Source organism: Pistacia vera, unplaced genomic scaffold, assembly GCF_008641045.1.
Source record: "Pistacia vera cultivar Batoury unplaced genomic scaffold, PisVer_v2 Contig1182, whole genome shotgun sequence".
NCBI classification, from domain to species: Eukaryota; Viridiplantae; Streptophyta; class Magnoliopsida; order Sapindales; family Anacardiaceae; genus Pistacia; species Pistacia vera.
In genome coordinates, this window is record NW_022195229.1 from 15,154 (window position 1) to 31,981 (window position 16,828).

Sequence of the window (16,828 nt, forward strand, 5' to 3'; positions counted from 1 at the left end):
AAAAAAAAAAAAAAAAAAAAAAAGAAAAAAACTTTTATCCAAGTCAAATTAATTACATTGTCAATTTCTCAACGAGCATCAAACAACATGGATTTGTTGGTTAGGATAATTGCTATCTCAATTGGGATATAAGATACTGGACCATTACCTGTAAAAATGGCCAAGTCAGCATCTTCAACTTTCCAGATATCTTCAAGAGAAGTCCCACATTTAAGCTGATGTAAATATTACACTTCAATGGGTCATGCCGCTGGTTTAGGAACCCAAAAGGGGAGAAGGATAAACATGTGCAAAAGCAAGAAAACAGTTGTTCTTCTACCTTTAATGTATCAGCTTTACCTTACGAATTGCCAGTTCAATACGGCTTAGCCATTCCTTAGCAATGGTCTTTTCTGAACCACGCAAAATACAGACACCGAGATTTAAAATTTCCTCAACATCAACTGAGGAATCAACAGATTCACATATTTTTACAAGTCTTGTAACATGTGGAACCAAATCTGTCTTTGCATCACAGCGACGGCATAAGTACTCAGCATCCAACCCAATGCTTCCTCCAACAGTCCCAGCCATGTAACAACGCAGAGCACAGTTCAAGTGAGTAATGTGTCCACATATGTAATCCTCACCCACCTTTGCTTCACATTTGATGTAACTGTAGCCTCCATATTTCAAATTCACAGTTTTGCTACAGAGAATACAACAACAATCACGGCAGAACCGAGGTTCGTTGCAGCAAATATCACAAGGCATGGCAGTTAAAGATGAGTTTTCTGCTTGCACAACCAAACTGTTGCACATATTATTTCTGGCCTTACAGCCCACATCCTCTGATGGGGAATCAGGCCGAGAATGTTCTGCTATCTCTTCAGAAAATGCAGGAAAAAGAGTTCGTCCTCCTACATTACCTATATCAAGTCAACATTGATGGGCAAAGAAGAAAATTAGATGTAAAGAAAAGGGTATTTAACTTGTATCAGTAACTACAACATCAATCATAACAAAAACATGCAATAAATAAATAAATAAAACATGAAAAATATATGCAACTATAGAGAATCATGTCCAGAATGTAAAAAAGAAAGAAGAGGTAAAAGGGTGAACAGAAAAACAAAGCAAGGTTCTGAGCAACAGGAATTCAACCAATTGTTCATTCAGATTTTATGTAACCACCTTGTTCATCAGGTAATATTTTCTGCGTTATGCCGGCTAAACTGATTTCTTACACATAATCCAATATCTTGAATACACAATGTGGGTAATTTTGATGCATTAAATGCTTTCGTAGGTTATTTCATTATTTACACTTCCATCATATCACTGATGTCATATTCTACACACTAACATGCTTTCTGAGAACAGCTTTAAAAAGCATTGAGCAATTGCATCTAACCATATAAAACCAACGATAATCAAGCCGGCACATATTCAATGTAAAGAAATACAGTAGTATTTAGAGCTCACCATTTACTGATAACTTCTTTATTGCAGGGATCTTCCAGCTGAATGAGGCAAAAAATTTATTGACGTCTTCGTGAGGAAATACTGTTCGAATATACCGTTCAACAGAAAGCTTGCTTGCAAAACCACTTTTCCTACTTGTTGAGTCACGACGAGGAAAATATTTTGGAGGATACAGGTATCTATCCAGATAATGGCCGGTTATGGCTACTCTCCTCCCCACTTTCCAACGCCAGTTATCACCAGGTTTTGGCCAATTTATAGGAGCATACGGCAAACCTTCCCCGGACTCCTCGGGTGAAACTGGCCAAAGATCAATACCATTTCCATTTCCATTTCCATTTACCCTAGGCACCCTTTCGATACTTCCATTAGTATTATCAACACCCATCAATTCCATTTCCAGAACACAAGTAGTTAGGCCTGGTAAGCTGTAATACAATTCCATTTGGAAATCATTAGCAGCTAAAGATATTGACTTCAAGCACAAAAATCAATCTGATAAATCAGAACTAGTTTCTGATTGATAAGAACAAAACCTGGTTCTGCAAATAGCATCACACCCAAGAGGATGTGCTAAATAATTCTTATATTCTCTTACACTGTGTTCGATTGCACACAATCAGACTTGGAATTTTCAAGTTATTCTTCATCATTATTCATTTCTTTAAACCGAAGATTTATACATTTAGTTCACTTAATTAAATTATTGACACAAAGATTCCTAATTTATTATAAACAACCTAATTACCATCACCAAAAATGTTCAGGAAACATTTCTATAACCTCGATTAAATCTCATTTTGAGCTAAAAATTTACTCTTTCTATTCGAAATATAATTTTACCTTTAAAAGAATAAAGCATGCGAAGATCAAAAAAAGAAAACACGAATTCACCTGAGAAAAGCTTAGCTGTTCAAAGACAGAAATTAGGGTTTCGACCTTGAAGGAATAACCTGTTTTATTACCTGCTAAGGCATTAAGAGAAAAAAAAAAAATTCAAAATTCAAAAAATTAATTAATTCTTGAAAACACTCAAAATTAATAAAAATAAAATAAAAAAGGAGACCTATTAAAAACAGAATGGAGTGTGTGCGACGGCGACAGGTTGCTTCAACGACATTGTTCGTCGAACAGGGACCTTTTTATACCCAATAATGGAGCAATTACTGCACTGACAGTTTTACCCTTGTCTTTCACTCGCCGTTTTTACGGATTTCTTTTTGTCTAAATTCACCTCCGGTTCTGGTTTTATGCTCACGCGCTTAAAAGTGTGACTTGTTATCGTTTATAAGGAAGTAGATCTGATTGATTTTAGAAATTGAGGGGTAAGATTCGTTTCGCAATACCTAGGGGGTCAGAATGTGATTAGGCCATTATTAAACTCTAATAAACAGTGAATTAAGGTTCCGAAAAATTTGATTACTTGAACTGATAACACACTGAACAAATTAGGTGAACCGCATTTAACATAAAACCCCATGTTTCGTTCGTTTATAACCTTCATATATGAATGATGTCCATAAAATTTATTTGTATAATCACATGAATTTAACATATTTATGCTATTTTTCATGAATTATAAATGGGTATTTTTCCAGCAGTATGAGACACCATGATTCTTGATTTTTTTTTGTTTAGATGTTCATGCATTGTAAGACTCCACATAACATAGTAAGATAACAGTATTTTCAGGAATCAGTTGGTCCATAGTGAAGAGTTTCCAAGTACATCATAATTTAACACGAGATGGATGCATAGCAATGAAATCAAAAGTTCCATCCACAATAAAGCTATAGCAACATCATCATCAGAAAATCAGTCTAAGCTGCAAAAACATTAGCTGGATCTACTTTAGCAACGACTTCTATCTCTTGCTTCCCTGCAATCATTTTCTTCAGCTTTCATTCAGGATTTTTGGAGTTTTAACTCAACTTGATTCGGTCATCCCTGAGTATCTTTTGCCACCTTCTGCTCAGCAATGGCTAACTTAGCTATTAAACCCTTCTTAGTCTCGATTGTTCTTATAAGCGTTGCTCGCTGGGATTGAAGCTGGGCAATTTGCTTATCAATTTCTTGGACGGCTGATAAGTTGGAATTTATTTCTGCCTGAAGCTGCTGGGTAAATTTTTCCTTTTCTTTATCGAGGGAAGCAACATTGGCCTCATTGTGGGGGACTGCAAAGAAATTGTCAGCATGCTTACATTCCCTTGTTCTAAGAGTGTAAGATTTACCAAACATGAATTTCAGGAATAAAAATTTATATATGGCATAACTGACACAAATTCATCTTCAATCGTCATACACAAGCAGAGATGAATCCTAATTGAAACCTGGCTCAAACATAATAGAATAACTATAACAGAAAAGGGATCATAAGTTATATTGTAATCCTACTAACTAGAAAAACTTAAACTTATATGAAACTATCCTGCATCGAACACTCAATTGATAACTAAGTCACAAACTATGCACTTAATGATTTCTAACCAATAACTGAGTTTGGGGTAGCATCAACTATAAACTCTAATAAACTTAATTGAAACATAACTTAACTAATCGATGTAATATGTTTAATTAATTATTAGGCTTTTTTCTTATTTAGGATTCCTCCAAAGTTGAATAACTCTGTTGAGATTTTAGGTTTTTAGAGAAAAAATAATATAAGTAAAACCCATATAAAAAAATGAAGAAGCTTACTTTGATTTTGAGCCAATTCATTTTCTTGGGCAAGAGAATTACCGGTTGCAGGATGGGCAAGATTGTCAACCAAAGAATCAAGATAGTTATTGAAGTCCTCAGGCACACATTCAGATGGCGAATCGCTTCCAGCAAATGAACCATTGTCAGGTTGATCATCCTCAAAGTCAGCTGTGCTCTTCATATCTTTTCTTGGACCATTTGATGTTAACTCTTCATTTCCATTTACTCCACTTGTATCTTTAGTAGCTGGGACTGCCTGTCGAAGAGACTGTCGAGTTCGTCGATCACCTAATGATTTAGCTGCTGTATGTTTCCTTTTTCTATTCGTAGCAACAGGGTTTTCTTCTTTGCCTTCTTCTTCAGCCTTCTCTGCACTCGGCGATGTAGCATACACTGCACTCAGCGGGGTAACATACATTGCACTCGGTGGGGTAACCTTCGCTACACTTGGTGGTGTAGCTTCCACTACAACAATTATTAGGGATTAAAACATTCCAGTCGAATTATTAAGGCAGAGATGGATATCTAATAAACTCAATACCAAATATAAGTGCTAGTGACTTGTTATAATAAATTGGATAATTCTCAACTCCTTTTAAATTTGGTCAAAATGCTCTTTTCATGTAAATAGTTCAAAACTTTAAACGCATATATTACAATATACGTTAATAAGGGGACAAAAAGAGAAAAAAAAAATACATTACATCAATATGTTCTCTCTAAAAAAGCAGAAGAGATGTTAAAGTCAACCCATTTCCTAGCTTAGGAAGGTACGAATTAAGTAGCAATAGAACTAAACAAAGTATAGCGATATATCTCATGAATCATTTCAGTCATGAGATGTCAATTTTTTTTTTTTTAAATAACAAATTAGAGTTCTTCAGATGTCAAATTAACAAGATCTCTTAAAAAAAAAAAAAATCTGCACATGGCTTTATCAGCACCACTTTTCAAACTTTGATAACTTATTATCCAACCCATCAAGCAGTTGATTAGGCAAAATCAAATAAATTAAGTAAAGCAACTTAGATCTTACAGTCCTTATCACAATTTTGACATATTATGAACTAAGAGAGACAGAATATATAAATGAAAGAACAGGGAACTCCACAAATTGTCAATTCTTGAAAAATAGATATATCATGCTAGAAACAGAATTAAAAAATATCCTTGCAACCAAAACTGGAGTAACCAGACAGACCAGTGAAACAATCAAACCACAAACAGCGAGTTAGAAACTTCACCAAGACTAAGGTCATATTACAAATGCTGAAAACTTGAAATACGCATCTTATGCCATCTGAGGAAAGGTATTGACATTATTGTTTTCTTCCGAAGTTATGTTGAGAAGGAATTAATGTCATTGAATCTTATTGTATTTTACATTTTATCAGTTCCAACATGATTACTTCAAATCTAAATAAACATAAATGTTAAAATCTGTAATATGATTTTCAACTACAGAGATCTTAAAAGAGGGCAGCAGGAGTCAAGTAAGGTGGCTGCTCTCAAGAAGTTCTTTTCAAGCTATCTACATCAACAGTAGAGCTCCTTGGGAATTTCTCTACTAAGTATAAATTTCAAGAGCAGGAACTGTCAAAACCACAGTTATTCCACTGAGCACAAACTAATTTAACCCCTAAAGTAAAATTACTTTTCTTCCAGATAAATTGAGTCCAACGTTCATCAAATTTTGTATGATCTATGATAAAGACCCTAAATTATTAGCACTCTAAACTATACATAAACAAAATATACCAGAACACACACACACACCCCGCATAGAAAAACTTGCAAGTTGAAAAATGAAAATCTGATTTTCTTAGATAATAGAGAAAAAATATAAATATAATGGCACAAGACCAAAGCTTGAGCTGACCTCCAGTTAAATTCTTCAGTGCAGGGACCTTCCAACTGAAAGAGGCCCAAAATGCATCAATGTCAGCATCTGGGAATTCAGACCGAATATAACGTTCAACTGCTAGCTTGCTTGCGAACTGTTTCGGAATGCTGGGCTTGTGAAGACTTCTTGGAAGATACAAAAATCTATCAGTATAGTACCCGAAAGTGCTGAACCTCCTTCCGACCTTCCAACCCCAAGTATCACCAGGATTTGGCCAATTTGTAGGAGCATAAGGCAAACCTTCACCGCTTTGAAATGGTGGAACGGGCTCCAAAGGATTATTCTCCTGTACCCTGCAAAAATTATTTCCATCAGAGATACCGTTCTCCAAAAACTTGTCATCCTTCCCACAGGTAGCTGGTGCTAGTACATAATGGCAAGTGACATGGAAATAGGACTGGCAACTAAAGAAACTAAAAACTCATCAAAAAACAAGAAAAGCACATTGGTAGATTCACATATAATTCAGAAACATCATCAAAAAACCAAATTTCATCAAATTGCTTAATTCATGTTTCGGATTTGCAATATTCCTTACAAAATTTGAATAAGTTTAAATATGTCATCTGTTTTGGCAACATAGTTAAACAATTAATTAAAGGAACTGAGAAGATATCTGTTTGCCAAATCTCAAATATATTCTTCCTTATACGTGTCTTTAAGCCTTAACTAAGCAATAACTAAATCTTTTCAGTTGCTCAATTATTTACCGATTCAGATGAGGACTACAAAACTTCATGGAATTAATGCAAATACTAAGCTAATTATCAAACCATGATTCAAACTTCTTACACAGTGTCACTCACAGAATCTTCTTTAGACATATCCTGATAACGTCCATTTTTTATCTTATCTATGAACTATGATAGACCCGAAGCCTTTAGTGTATACGAATCATCCAAGTGCCTCTCCCTAATGGAGATGGCAGATTTTCAGCAGTGGTCTTGAGAGTGGTTTTGACAATAAAGTAATTCTTGTAACTCATGGTCTCTGAGCATGAAACTCACAAGACACAATCTTTTACTGTAGGTTCTCAATAAAATAGCAAACAAGAACCATACAACTAGGAGAATTTGTAGATCAAGCTAATATATGGTGACAGAGAGAGTAGAAATCTCCTGTCTCCTCACATACTAAAGTCAAAGCAACCTTTATTGGAATAATAGAAACAATTCATAATATATGCATCAACTTGTTCATTCTGGACTCTGTTTTCCCTACATTGTCCAACTGACAAACCGGGCCTTGACCATCCAAAAACCATACTTTATAACACATTCTTCCCCAGCTTAGTTCCAAGTTACTTTCCTTGTGCATGCTTCCACAATAATGAAATGACCACTTTCTTAAAAACTATTTCCCTAGGGTTTTATAAAGATCTAGGTTGCCGACCTGAGAAACATGGATTTTCATCTTCAGATACAAAAAAAAAAAACCTTATTAAAGAATATTTTCCCTTATAAAACCATGCATGTTTCCGTCACAAACATTTGCATGTTCCATCTACTGTCCCAATTCCCCAAATAAAGAAAAATAACGATATAAAATTCTTGAGGCAATAGAAAAAACAGAGAACATAGAAAACTTACCCACTACTGAACTCTTGGGGTTTATCAATGTGAGGGGTAGAGGCAGGAGGGGTAGAGGCGGGAGGAGTAGAGACTGGAGGGGTAGAGGCGGAAGGGTCTGCCATTGCTAGAGGAAATTAAATCTCTAATCCTGCAAAAAAGGAAGCAATACGAGTAAAAAATCAAAATCAAGTTGAAGGAAAGAAACAGGATGCAAAGAAAATAAAAAAACCTAACTCAGACTGTGTGTAATTGCGAGCTTGTGTTAAGAGTGTGAAATGCCCTATTTACTTAGAGAAGAGATCGAAAATCGAAATGAAGAACTATTAAGCATGGATGTGTGTCCAAGCATGACTACCACGTGGCACACAAGTGATGAACGAGTGGCAATAGGGTAAAGCGAAATGACGGTTCTAACCCTCTCTACAGAACAGACTGAGCTCCGCTTAGTGTTTTTTGGGTAAACTGTATTTTGTTAATAACTGAAAGAACATAACTGATGTCCGGAAATTAATTTGGTTATTTATCTCTGTAATTTTTGACATTAATATCTAATAGTAAAGCCCATTTTGACGCCACAGTAAAAGGATATAAATATACAAGTGCAACAAGTACTACAAGTGATGGTCGGGTAAAAGAGTTAAAAAGCTTCCGGAGCTTTTGAGTAAGTTTCCTGATAGGGTCAAAAATCATCCTGGGCCCAAATAGGAAAACGGGCCTGATAATGTGGAAGAGACCAGACTTAATTTCGATGCGATCCAATCCAAATCAAACTTATTGATACGAGATATAACCAGCCCAAACCATCTGGGTGCGAGCCTCTCAATCCCAACTCACTTTTTAAACTTATACTCGAGTTCAGAGCCCATGGCCTCCACAGATCACTTTCCTATTCCTGATCAATCTCCTATTCGAGGTCACATTCCTGTTCATATCACTTTCCTACTCGAGGTTACTTTCCTGTTCGGGATCACCTTCCTATTCGAACACTGGTAAGACAGCTCACCACCGTCCTAATTCCTCTAGGGTTCGTATCAGAGTCACACTAGGACTCCTACTCCCACCAGGACTGGGAGACCAGACAATCACTATATAAGCAGAGGTCAGCCCTCTCACAAGGGACATTACATTACACCTTCACACCCGAAGCTCTGACTTGAGAGCCTCATATCATTGCCGTAGTCACAGTCCCTAACTAGACTTCTGGTAACCTCTCTACTCTCTAGCCCTCACTATACTTGCCTCTTTCAGCCTTGTTGACTTGAGCGTCGGAGTGCCTACGGTAAACACCACCCCGGTGTTTCCCGTTCGCTTCACGCCTTTGTTTCTCTACGTGTGTAGGTGTAGCGGATCACTAGTGGTCTCAACCTCACGGGATCAGATCTCCCTTCCGTACAGATAGATTTTTACGTCTACATTTCCCTAAGAAAGAATAGTGCGGATCACTGGGACTTTTATCCTTTATCCCTCAATAATTCAAAAGTTTCAAAGATTAATTAAGAGACGCAAAACTGGCGTGGACACCGTCGGTGATAAAAATATATATATATACACACACGAGATTAGAATTTTGGAATGATGTAGATTAAAGGAAATTCAAAATTTTGTTACCAAGAAACCAAATAAGAAAATATTAATTTCATATAAGAATTACATAAATTAGATAGTGTTCAGACTAGTTTGTGTACACCTCGACTAATCCCTTGAGACTCTACAGTTAATGACCGGGTAAACCCTCTAGTGGCCACTCCTATCAACAATCGAGAGGAATCGAATTCAAGATCTCTTGAATTATACACCAAGAGTCTCTATCGTCCCACCTGGACACTCAGGGATGATTTCCTGCTCCTTCATTGTTCACATTTCTGGGAGTTCTTGCGTTTTAAATGATTATTCAAACAAGAAGCCATATGTAAATGTGCATGAGCATTAATTTCGGCTTTCGGTTTTTCAGCAGTAAAAATTTGTGTGATTATCTCAGTTTCATTGGTTGTTTGTTTGTTATTGACGCAATCAAGGTCCTGGTGAAGCTGGGCACCCCTGATGATCAGACTCCAGGACATTCAAAATGATTAAATTTCTGGCTTCTGGGCTGACGAAGATTATCCATGAAATTAGTCCATTCATATTTTACTCTTTCAAAGCATTCATACAAGTTTAAATAACTCATGGGCATAGCTTTATATAAAATTCTGAATGAGTCTTCTCTTCCCGTGTATATGGAACCTGTTTCTGGGCATCCACTTGGTCTTTTACATAAGTTTATACTGATGTATTTGTGGTTAGTAGCATCACATAAAAGTTTCAATAAAAATACATTACATTTTATATAACGAAGGAGTGTTTGATTACAAGGAAAATAACATAAAGCAGTCTTCTGGCAATTGAAATTAACTAATTCCCTTACAGCATCAGTTCTCACCTCCTGTAAAACATTCCATTTGTTACTTGTGTTGGATGCCTGAATCCCTGGTCATCTCGCAATCTCTCATAGTAAAATTTCCCAGACACCTGAAATGTAAAGAAATATATATATAGATAAATTCTGTGCCAAGTCCTTTTCTCAGAAGAAGATTTTGAAAATTTAATTCTACCATGTTATTCAGGTTAAACCCTTACAAATTTAATTAAGGATGATCTTCTCTCCCTCTATACTTTTCTATTATCTCCTGATATCCCTGCAAGTACTCTTCATGCATAATCATCAATTGCTCTGCAACCTGCTTGAAGCCATAGAATATGATTGATAAGCATAAATGCACAAGTTCAAGCTGCAACAATTAAAATTGCTTCAGTGCAGAGTTTAAATAAGAACCAGATTTCATTTCATTTTTACCCACATTAAAGAAGCTTGATGTGGCTATTATTTTCCACAGAACAAAGTAAAGATGCACAGATTGACATCATGATTAATAGTAAATAAAGATTGTTGTACATGTGCATGACAACACACTATTGCAGGAAAACTGTGAATCAGAGATACATGAATAAATCCAAATCCTATTATAAAGCAGAACTAATATTGAACTATACAATGGCTATCAGAAAATAAGTGTATGTTCTAATGAAAATTCATATAGCACCAACTGGGAAATTTTCAGTTCTTTTTTTAAATGGTTTAATATCTTTTTCTTTCCATTGGTATATTATTGATCCAATCCATTGTTGATCATCGTCAAGGCCTTAAAGACGTACATTCACCCTGGCTAATATCTTAAAATTTTCTTCTTTCATGAACAAGATATAACTTCACAACATTAAATAAATTAGCGTAAATCCAAAAAATATACCTCCTCTATGCTGCCATCCTCAATTTCTGTATTCAAAGAGAGCAGCATACATTCATGCAACATAGTTTCTAAGTCATCTACATAAAGCGGCGCTGCAAAACAAGAAGAAATATAATGTAGTCTCTATTACCTTCAAAACAATAGACAGAAGAACATGAACGAAGATTAGAAAAAGTGGGGAAGGAAAGGACTGACCTTTTGATTGAGATAACCAAGAGAGGATATCAACTGCAAGTTGTTGGGCTTTCTGCAAAGAGTCATGGCCACCCCACTCATTTTGGACAGCCATTTGAAGGCCATTCCATTGAGAAAGAAGCAATGTGATTTCCTCTAGAAGATGAGAGACTGCCTCAACCTGAACCTGAACCTCTTGCTCTTGCTCTTGCTCTTGGCGAGTGCCATTATCATTACTTCCATCATTATTGATGATGGTATCCATTGAAGATTCAGCCTCTACCCTCTGCTCTCGTCTCCTCATCATCATGAAGCTTCACAAGAAGGAGAGGGAGAGTCAGACAGAGGAAGAGAAACAAAATATGTTTTTCTTTCTCGAGAATATATAAACGGGAGAGATAACGAAAAGTTGGGATCGGAGGAAGTTTCCGTCTTAGAGTTTGAGAATTTGAGAACGTTTTGAGTTTACGCGCCGAGAGCCGCGAGTGGATCCGATTCAAGATACCTAAAATAGAAACATATCGTGTTAATAGCCCTTATATTTAGTAAATACAGTACAAAATGTATGTCAAAACGTATGATAATAGTCCCATGAATTATAATTATCTTCAAAAATAATTCTAAAACAGTCAATAACAACCTTTGCAAGAATTTAACTCATACAACTATTGTTAGGTGATTGAATTGTTTGATAAAAACTATTAAATATATTATTTAAGAGATTTTAATTTCGAATCTTTCTTCGTTATTAATAAATTTAATCGTAAACTGGTTTGGGTATCTCTCAATTATAAAAAAAACAAAAGAAAAAGAAATTAACTCATTCTCTTATCATTATTTACCTAACCTAGGTGAAGATATATAATGATTGATGCGATAAACTTTAAAAAATTACCAAAATAGTAATATTAAAAATTCCTTATATATATATATATGTTATGAATACATTTTTTTAAAGAGATTTTAGTCTTATAAATAAAGGTTAATTAAGTTTTCTTTTTAAGAGGATCATATAATGTTTTATTATAGGGGATATTATATTAAGGAAATAAAAAATCACCTTAAAGATTACTGGGAATGTTTAGAAAATGTATTTGATTCGTTCGAATAAACTAGTGAATAATATGTTTGGTTGGGAGAATAAATGAGTGTGTATCTTATATAGATTACTAAATTGCCCTCTCTTTTAATATTAATATAATAGTATTTTTTATTATTATTTTTTGAATAATTTTTTAACCCCCCTACTTTTCAGATTTAGCAAAAACACCCTATCAACCCAAAATATTTTAAATTTAACAAAAACACCTTTACCTACCCCAAGCCACTGCCGACAGCTAGCCACCACCGCTAGCAGTGCCACAAATTTGGCCATGACGCCGACAGTGCCAAAGATTTAGTCGTGAAACAGCTAAATCTTGCCTTTTCTAACCATGGATGATCTATGGACGAAAAAAGCCTCATTGGTGCACAGCCAGCCACATATGACCGATCATACGCCACTATGGCGACTTTTGGCAGCCTCTGGTAGCGGTTGACAGTGGCTGGCGCCTGGCGGTGGTGACTAGTTTTAGGTATAATGGTATTTCTGTAAATAGTGACATTAACAAGAGCAATGTCGTTCGAGAAATTTAAAAAGCGAGGACAAAAGTGTCTACATGAGTGAATTTGGGTGTTTTGTAAATGTTAACAAATATAAAGTTAATTTGGACTAAATGTTCAACAGTTTAGGGGCAGCATGGAAAATAAAATTGTATTACTAGAGGTAAGTTTTAATAACAACCCCCCCCCCCAAGGTATTAAGATTCTTGGCAATATACCCCCAAACGCTACAGTTTGTCGTAAAACATTCCAAAAATATTTTTTTACAAATCAACCAAATATCATCATCTGTTCAATTTAAAAAATATTACCTCAGTTATCTAATATTAACTCACCTAAACTGTTTTTAGAGCATCTCCAATTGTGCTCTTTATTTTGAAGAGCATCTTTCATATAAATAAAGAGCATCTTCATTAATTTTAAAATATAAAGAACACAATTTTTATTCAAATCCAATAGACTCTTTAAATTTAATGAAGATGTTCTTTATTTTTAAGAAAGAGACTTAATGAGAGAGAAAATTAATAAGTAAAATACATAGGAACTTGTAGTTTATTAATTAAAATTAAGATAGAGAGTGAAATTTGACTCTCTAAATGTGGAGAGTCAAACTCACTCTCTAATATATATTTTAAAGATAAAGAGTCTATTGAACTCTTGTTTTTATGGATAAACTCTTTATAATAAAGAGTTTAGGTCATATAAAGAACCCGTCGGAGATGCTCTTAATAGTGTTTAGAGTATCTCCAAAAGACTTTTTATATGACCAAAACTCTTTATTATAAAGAGTATTCTTTAAATATAAATTAAAGAGTGAGTTTGACTCTTCACATCTAGAGAGTCAAATTTCACTCTCTATTATAATTTTAATTAATAAACTATAAGTTTCTATATATTTATTTATCAATTATCTTTCTTAATAAGTTTTTTTTTCTTGAAAATAAAGAATATATTTATTAAATTTAAAGACTCTATTGAATTTAAATAAAAAATTTGTTCTTTATATTTAGAAATTAATGAAAATATTTTTTATTTATATAAAATATGCTAATTTAAATAAAGAGGAAAATTGTAGATGCTATTATTGAAAGTATATTTATTTTTAATTTAACGGGACTTTTCCTCGAACTGATCTAAACCCTTTCAGGATTCAACTTGGGCGCAGCTTTCACCGATCATGACCCGTACACACCACCACCCATGCCCTTCCACGCTCCCAACACGCTCGCCTTCCTACTCGAAACCGCCGTGTCAACTCACTCATCGTCACTCGGCCGAACCATCCATGCTTACATTATCAAAACCCTCACCTCTCCCATCCCATCTTTCCTGTCTAACCACCTCATCAACATGTACTCCAAACTCGACCTTTCCAACTCAGCCCAACTGGTCCTCCAGTTCACTCCAATCCGCTCCCGCTCCGTCGTCACTTGGACGGCCTTAATCTCTGGTAATGTCCAGAACGGTCTTTTTGCCTCCGCCTTCCTCCACTTCAATAACATGCGACGGGATTACGTTCAACCTAATGACTTCACTTTCCCTTGTTTATTCAAGGCAGTGGCTTCACTTCACATGCCCATTGCTGGAAAACAAGTTCATGGACTTGCTTTGAAAGGCGGCTTGATAAATGATGTCTTTGTTGGGTGCAGTGCTTTTGATATGTACTCAAAAACGGGGCTCAAAGAGGAAGCCATGAAAGTGTTCAATGAAATGCCTGAGAAAAACCTCGCCACGTGGAATGCATATATTTCTAATGCTGTGCTTCATGGGCGCCCAAGAAATGCGATTGATGCATTTATAGAGTTTCGTCGGGCGGGTGGGGAGCCGAATTCGATCACGTTTTGTGCGTTTCTAAACGCCTGCTCAGATAGTTCTTTGTTGGAGTTAGGGAGGCAGTTACATGGGTTCGTGGTTAGATGGGGATTTGATGGTAACGTGTCGGTGTGTAATGGACTTGTTGATTTTTATGGCAAGTGTAAAGAGGTTGGTTTTTCGGAGATGGTTTTTAATGGGATTAATGAAAAAAATGATGTTTCTTGGTGTTCAATGGTGGCTGTTTATGTGCAAAATGATGAGGGAGAGAAGGCATGTGAGTTGTTTCTGAGTGCAAGGAAAGAAGGGGTTGAGCCAAAAGATTTTATGGTTTCAAGTGTGCTAAGTGCTTGTGCAGGAATGGCAGGACTTGAATTGGGTAGGTCAGTTCATGCACTTGCTGTAAAGACGTGTGTTGAGGGAAATATATTTGTTGGCAGTGCACTTGTTGATATGTACGGAAAATGTGGGAGTATAGAGGATTCGGAACGAGCATTCAAAGAGATGCCTGAGAGGAACTTGGTTTGTTGGAATGCGATGATTGGTGGGTATGCACACCAAGGCCTTGCTGACATGGCTTTGGCACTGTTTGAAGAAATGGTATCAGAAAGGTTTGAAGTAATGCCAAATTATGTGACCTTGGTGTGTGTATTAGCAGCTTGTAGCAGAGCAGGGGCAGTGAAAATGGGCATGCAGATTTTTGAGTCTATGAGAGGAAAATATGGGATTGAGCCCGGGGCTGAGCATTATGCTTGTATGGTGGACTTGTTGGGAAGAGCTGGAATGGTAGAGCGTGCTTATGAGTTTATCAAGGAAATGCCAATGCGTCCAACAATTTCTGTTTGGGGCGCCCTTTTAAATGCCTGTAGGGTTTATGGGAAGCCAGAATTGGGAAAAATTGCTGCCGATAATTTGTTTGAACTTGATCCAAAAGACTCCGGCAACCATGTGCTGCTGTCAAATATGTTTGCAGCAGCTGGCAGGTAAAGACCATTCTCAAGAGAAATCTCATAATTGGTTTCTTCACTGAGGTTTGAAGAACTGCCTTCATTTCATTACATGTTGAACTCACTAAGATTTCAAACTTATTTTGCATTTTTATTAAAATCTCGAATTTCTGATCTTCTATTCCCTCTCTCTTGAGCACATGTCTCTCCCGTTGAAAAGCTATTTTACTTCATCGTGCAAAGTTGTAGAGTTAATTGGGAAGGACTGGTCTGCATGTCTCTCCCGGACATAAATCATGGTCTCTAATAGGGAAGACAAATAAATATGAAATTCAAATGTCCTTAGTGTGTATGCTTAGAAATCTGAAACATAAATATTCTTTTGGATATTAAGAGGGAGCATTTCGGATAATCATAGCTAGATGTTGTAATGCCGTGGTGAGTTACATGTATTTATGTATCATGAAAACATCTCCAATACATGGTTGAGGATCAAAGTATAACACAGAATTGTGTCATTTCGTTTTTTGTCCTGATATTGCACACTACATCACGGTTCACTGTAGAAAAATAGTTTCAACATGTGTATTAGCCTGGAGCTGGATTGCTTGCAGTGTTAACCTTGATGAAAATATTAGGAAATCATATGTAGGTAAAGCTTCATCCTTCATATCTTACTCTTATGCCGCACATCAACTTTACAAGCAAGTAGCTGCTTCCTGTTAAAAAACAAAAAAACCTACATTGGAGTCACTATTTTCATTGTGATTTATTGAATGTCTTGTTCTGAAATAGTTGATTATCGAATGACTTGCAAATACATATTCAGTTTTTCTACTGTGGTTTTTCAAAAGTGTTGAGATTTTTTGTTTTTTCCAACCATTGTAGACTATTAGTGCAGGTGGGAAGAAGCTGACCTTGTGAGAAAAGAAATGAAGGTTGTCGGGATAAAAAAGGGTGCAGGTTGCAGCTGGATAACAGTTAAAAATAGGGTCCATACCTTCCAAGCAAAGGATACTTCGAATGAAAGGAATTCTGAGATTCAGGCAATGCTAGCTAAGCTCCGAGAGGAAATGAAGGCTGCTGGCTACGTACCAGATGCCAGTTTTGCTCTTTATGATTTAGAAGAAGAAGAGAAAATAACAGAAGTTGGATACCACAGTGAGAAGATTGCACTTGCCTTTGGGCTTATAGCTATCCCTCCTGGAATACCTATACGAATCACAAAGAATCTTAGAATCTGTGGAGATTGCCACAGTGCCTTTAAGTTTATATCAGGCATTGTTGGCAGGGAAATCATTGTCAGAGATAATAATCGGTTTCATCGCTTCAGAGATGGACACTGTTCTTGTAGAGATTATTGGTGAC

The 16,828-nt window shown here is 36.0% G+C and overlaps 4 protein-coding genes across 5 annotated transcripts; 1 reads left to right on the plus strand and 3 right to left on the minus strand.

Annotated features, from left to right (window-relative positions):
* Window positions 1-68: 68 nt before the first annotated feature.
* Window positions 69-2,626, minus strand: LOC116110679. The gene is made up of 5 exons (XM_031396908.1): window positions 2,531-2,626; window positions 2,359-2,429; window positions 1,465-1,892; window positions 340-908; window positions 69-215 (listed from the first exon to the last, which is right to left on the minus strand). Exons 3-5 carry the CDS (start codon window positions 1,859-1,861, stop codon window positions 69-71), a joined length of 1,113 nt encoding a protein of 370 aa, XP_031252768.1. The 5' UTR covers window positions 1,862-1,892; window positions 2,359-2,429; window positions 2,531-2,626.
* A 509-nt stretch (window positions 2,627-3,135) lies between these two features.
* LOC116110709 lies at window positions 3,136-7,984 on the minus strand. 2 transcript variants are annotated; one of them, XM_031396941.1, is made up of 5 exons: window positions 7,873-7,984; window positions 7,657-7,786; window positions 6,044-6,360; window positions 4,204-4,629; window positions 3,136-3,638 (listed from the first exon to the last, which is right to left on the minus strand). In XM_031396941.1, the coding sequence occupies exons 2-5, from the start codon at window positions 7,758-7,760 to the stop codon at window positions 3,406-3,408; spliced, it is 1,080 nt and encodes a 359-aa protein (XP_031252801.1). In that variant the 5' UTR covers window positions 7,761-7,786; window positions 7,873-7,984; the 3' UTR covers window positions 3,136-3,405. The 2 variants fall into 2 exon arrangements, with proteins under 2 accessions (XP_031252801.1, XP_031252795.1); XM_031396935.1 differs by having other exon boundaries at window positions 4,162-4,629.
* Window positions 7,985-10,262: 2,278 nt separating this feature from the next.
* LOC116110690 (pre-rRNA-processing protein TSR2 homolog) lies at window positions 10,263-11,403 on the minus strand. Its single transcript, XM_031396917.1, has 3 exons — window positions 11,121-11,403; window positions 10,926-11,017; window positions 10,263-10,355 (listed from the first exon to the last, which is right to left on the minus strand). The coding sequence occupies exons 1-3, from the start codon at window positions 11,401-11,403 to the stop codon at window positions 10,263-10,265; spliced, it is 468 nt and encodes a 155-aa protein (XP_031252777.1).
* A 2,450-nt stretch (window positions 11,404-13,853) lies between these two features.
* On the plus strand, window positions 13,854-16,827 carry LOC116110698 (pentatricopeptide repeat-containing protein At4g14850-like). The gene is made up of 2 exons (XM_031396926.1): window positions 13,854-15,496; window positions 16,362-16,827. Exons 1-2 carry the CDS (start codon window positions 13,902-13,904, stop codon window positions 16,825-16,827), a joined length of 2,061 nt encoding a protein of 686 aa, XP_031252786.1. The 5' UTR covers window positions 13,854-13,901.
* Window position 16,828: the final 1 nt, after the last annotated feature.

What these genes read in the sequence shown, in the direction of transcription:
- LOC116110709 (XM_031396935.1), bottom strand. Translation starts at nt 7,760, where the DNA reads ATGGCAGACCCTTCCGCCTCTACCCCTCCAGTCTCTACTCCTCCCGCC. An exon ending in ACTGAAGAATTTAACTGGAG is followed by an intron (nt 4,630 to 6,043) that starts GTCAGCTCAAGC and finishes TAATTGTTGTAG; the next exon opens with TGGAAGCTACACCACCAAGT. An exon ending in TGAATTGGCTCAAAATCAAA is followed by an intron (nt 3,639 to 4,161) that starts GTAAGCTTCTTC and finishes ATTTCTTTGCAG; the next exon opens with TCCCCCACAATGAGGCCAAT.
- LOC116110698 (XM_031396926.1), top strand. Translation starts at nt 13,902, where the DNA reads ATGCCCTTCCACGCTCCCAACACGCTCGCCTTCCTACTCGAAACCGCC. An exon ending in ATGTTTGCAGCAGCTGGCAG is followed by an intron (nt 15,497 to 16,361) that starts GTAAAGACCATT and finishes CTATTAGTGCAG; the next exon opens with GTGGGAAGAAGCTGACCTTG.
- LOC116110679 (XM_031396908.1), bottom strand. Translation starts at nt 1,861, where the DNA reads ATGGAATTGATGGGTGTTGATAATACTAATGGAAGTATCGAAAGGGTG. An exon ending in AAAGAAGTTATCAGTAAATG is followed by an intron (nt 909 to 1,464) that starts GTGAGCTCTAAA and finishes GACTTGATATAG; the next exon opens with GTAATGTAGGAGGACGAACT. An exon ending in TTGAACTGGCAATTCGTAAG is followed by an intron (nt 216 to 339) that starts GTAAAGCTGATA and finishes TATTTACATCAG; the next exon opens with CTTAAATGTGGGACTTCTCT.
- LOC116110690 (XM_031396917.1), bottom strand. Translation starts at nt 11,403, where the DNA reads ATGAGGAGACGAGAGCAGAGGGTAGAGGCTGAATCTTCAATGGATACC. An exon ending in TTGGTTATCTCAATCAAAAG is followed by an intron (nt 11,018 to 11,120) that starts GTCAGTCCTTTC and finishes CTTGTTTTGCAG; the next exon opens with CGCCGCTTTATGTAGATGAC. An exon ending in AGGATGGCAGCATAGAGGAG is followed by an intron (nt 10,356 to 10,925) that starts GTATATTTTTTG and finishes GGCTTCAAGCAG; the next exon opens with GTTGCAGAGCAATTGATGAT.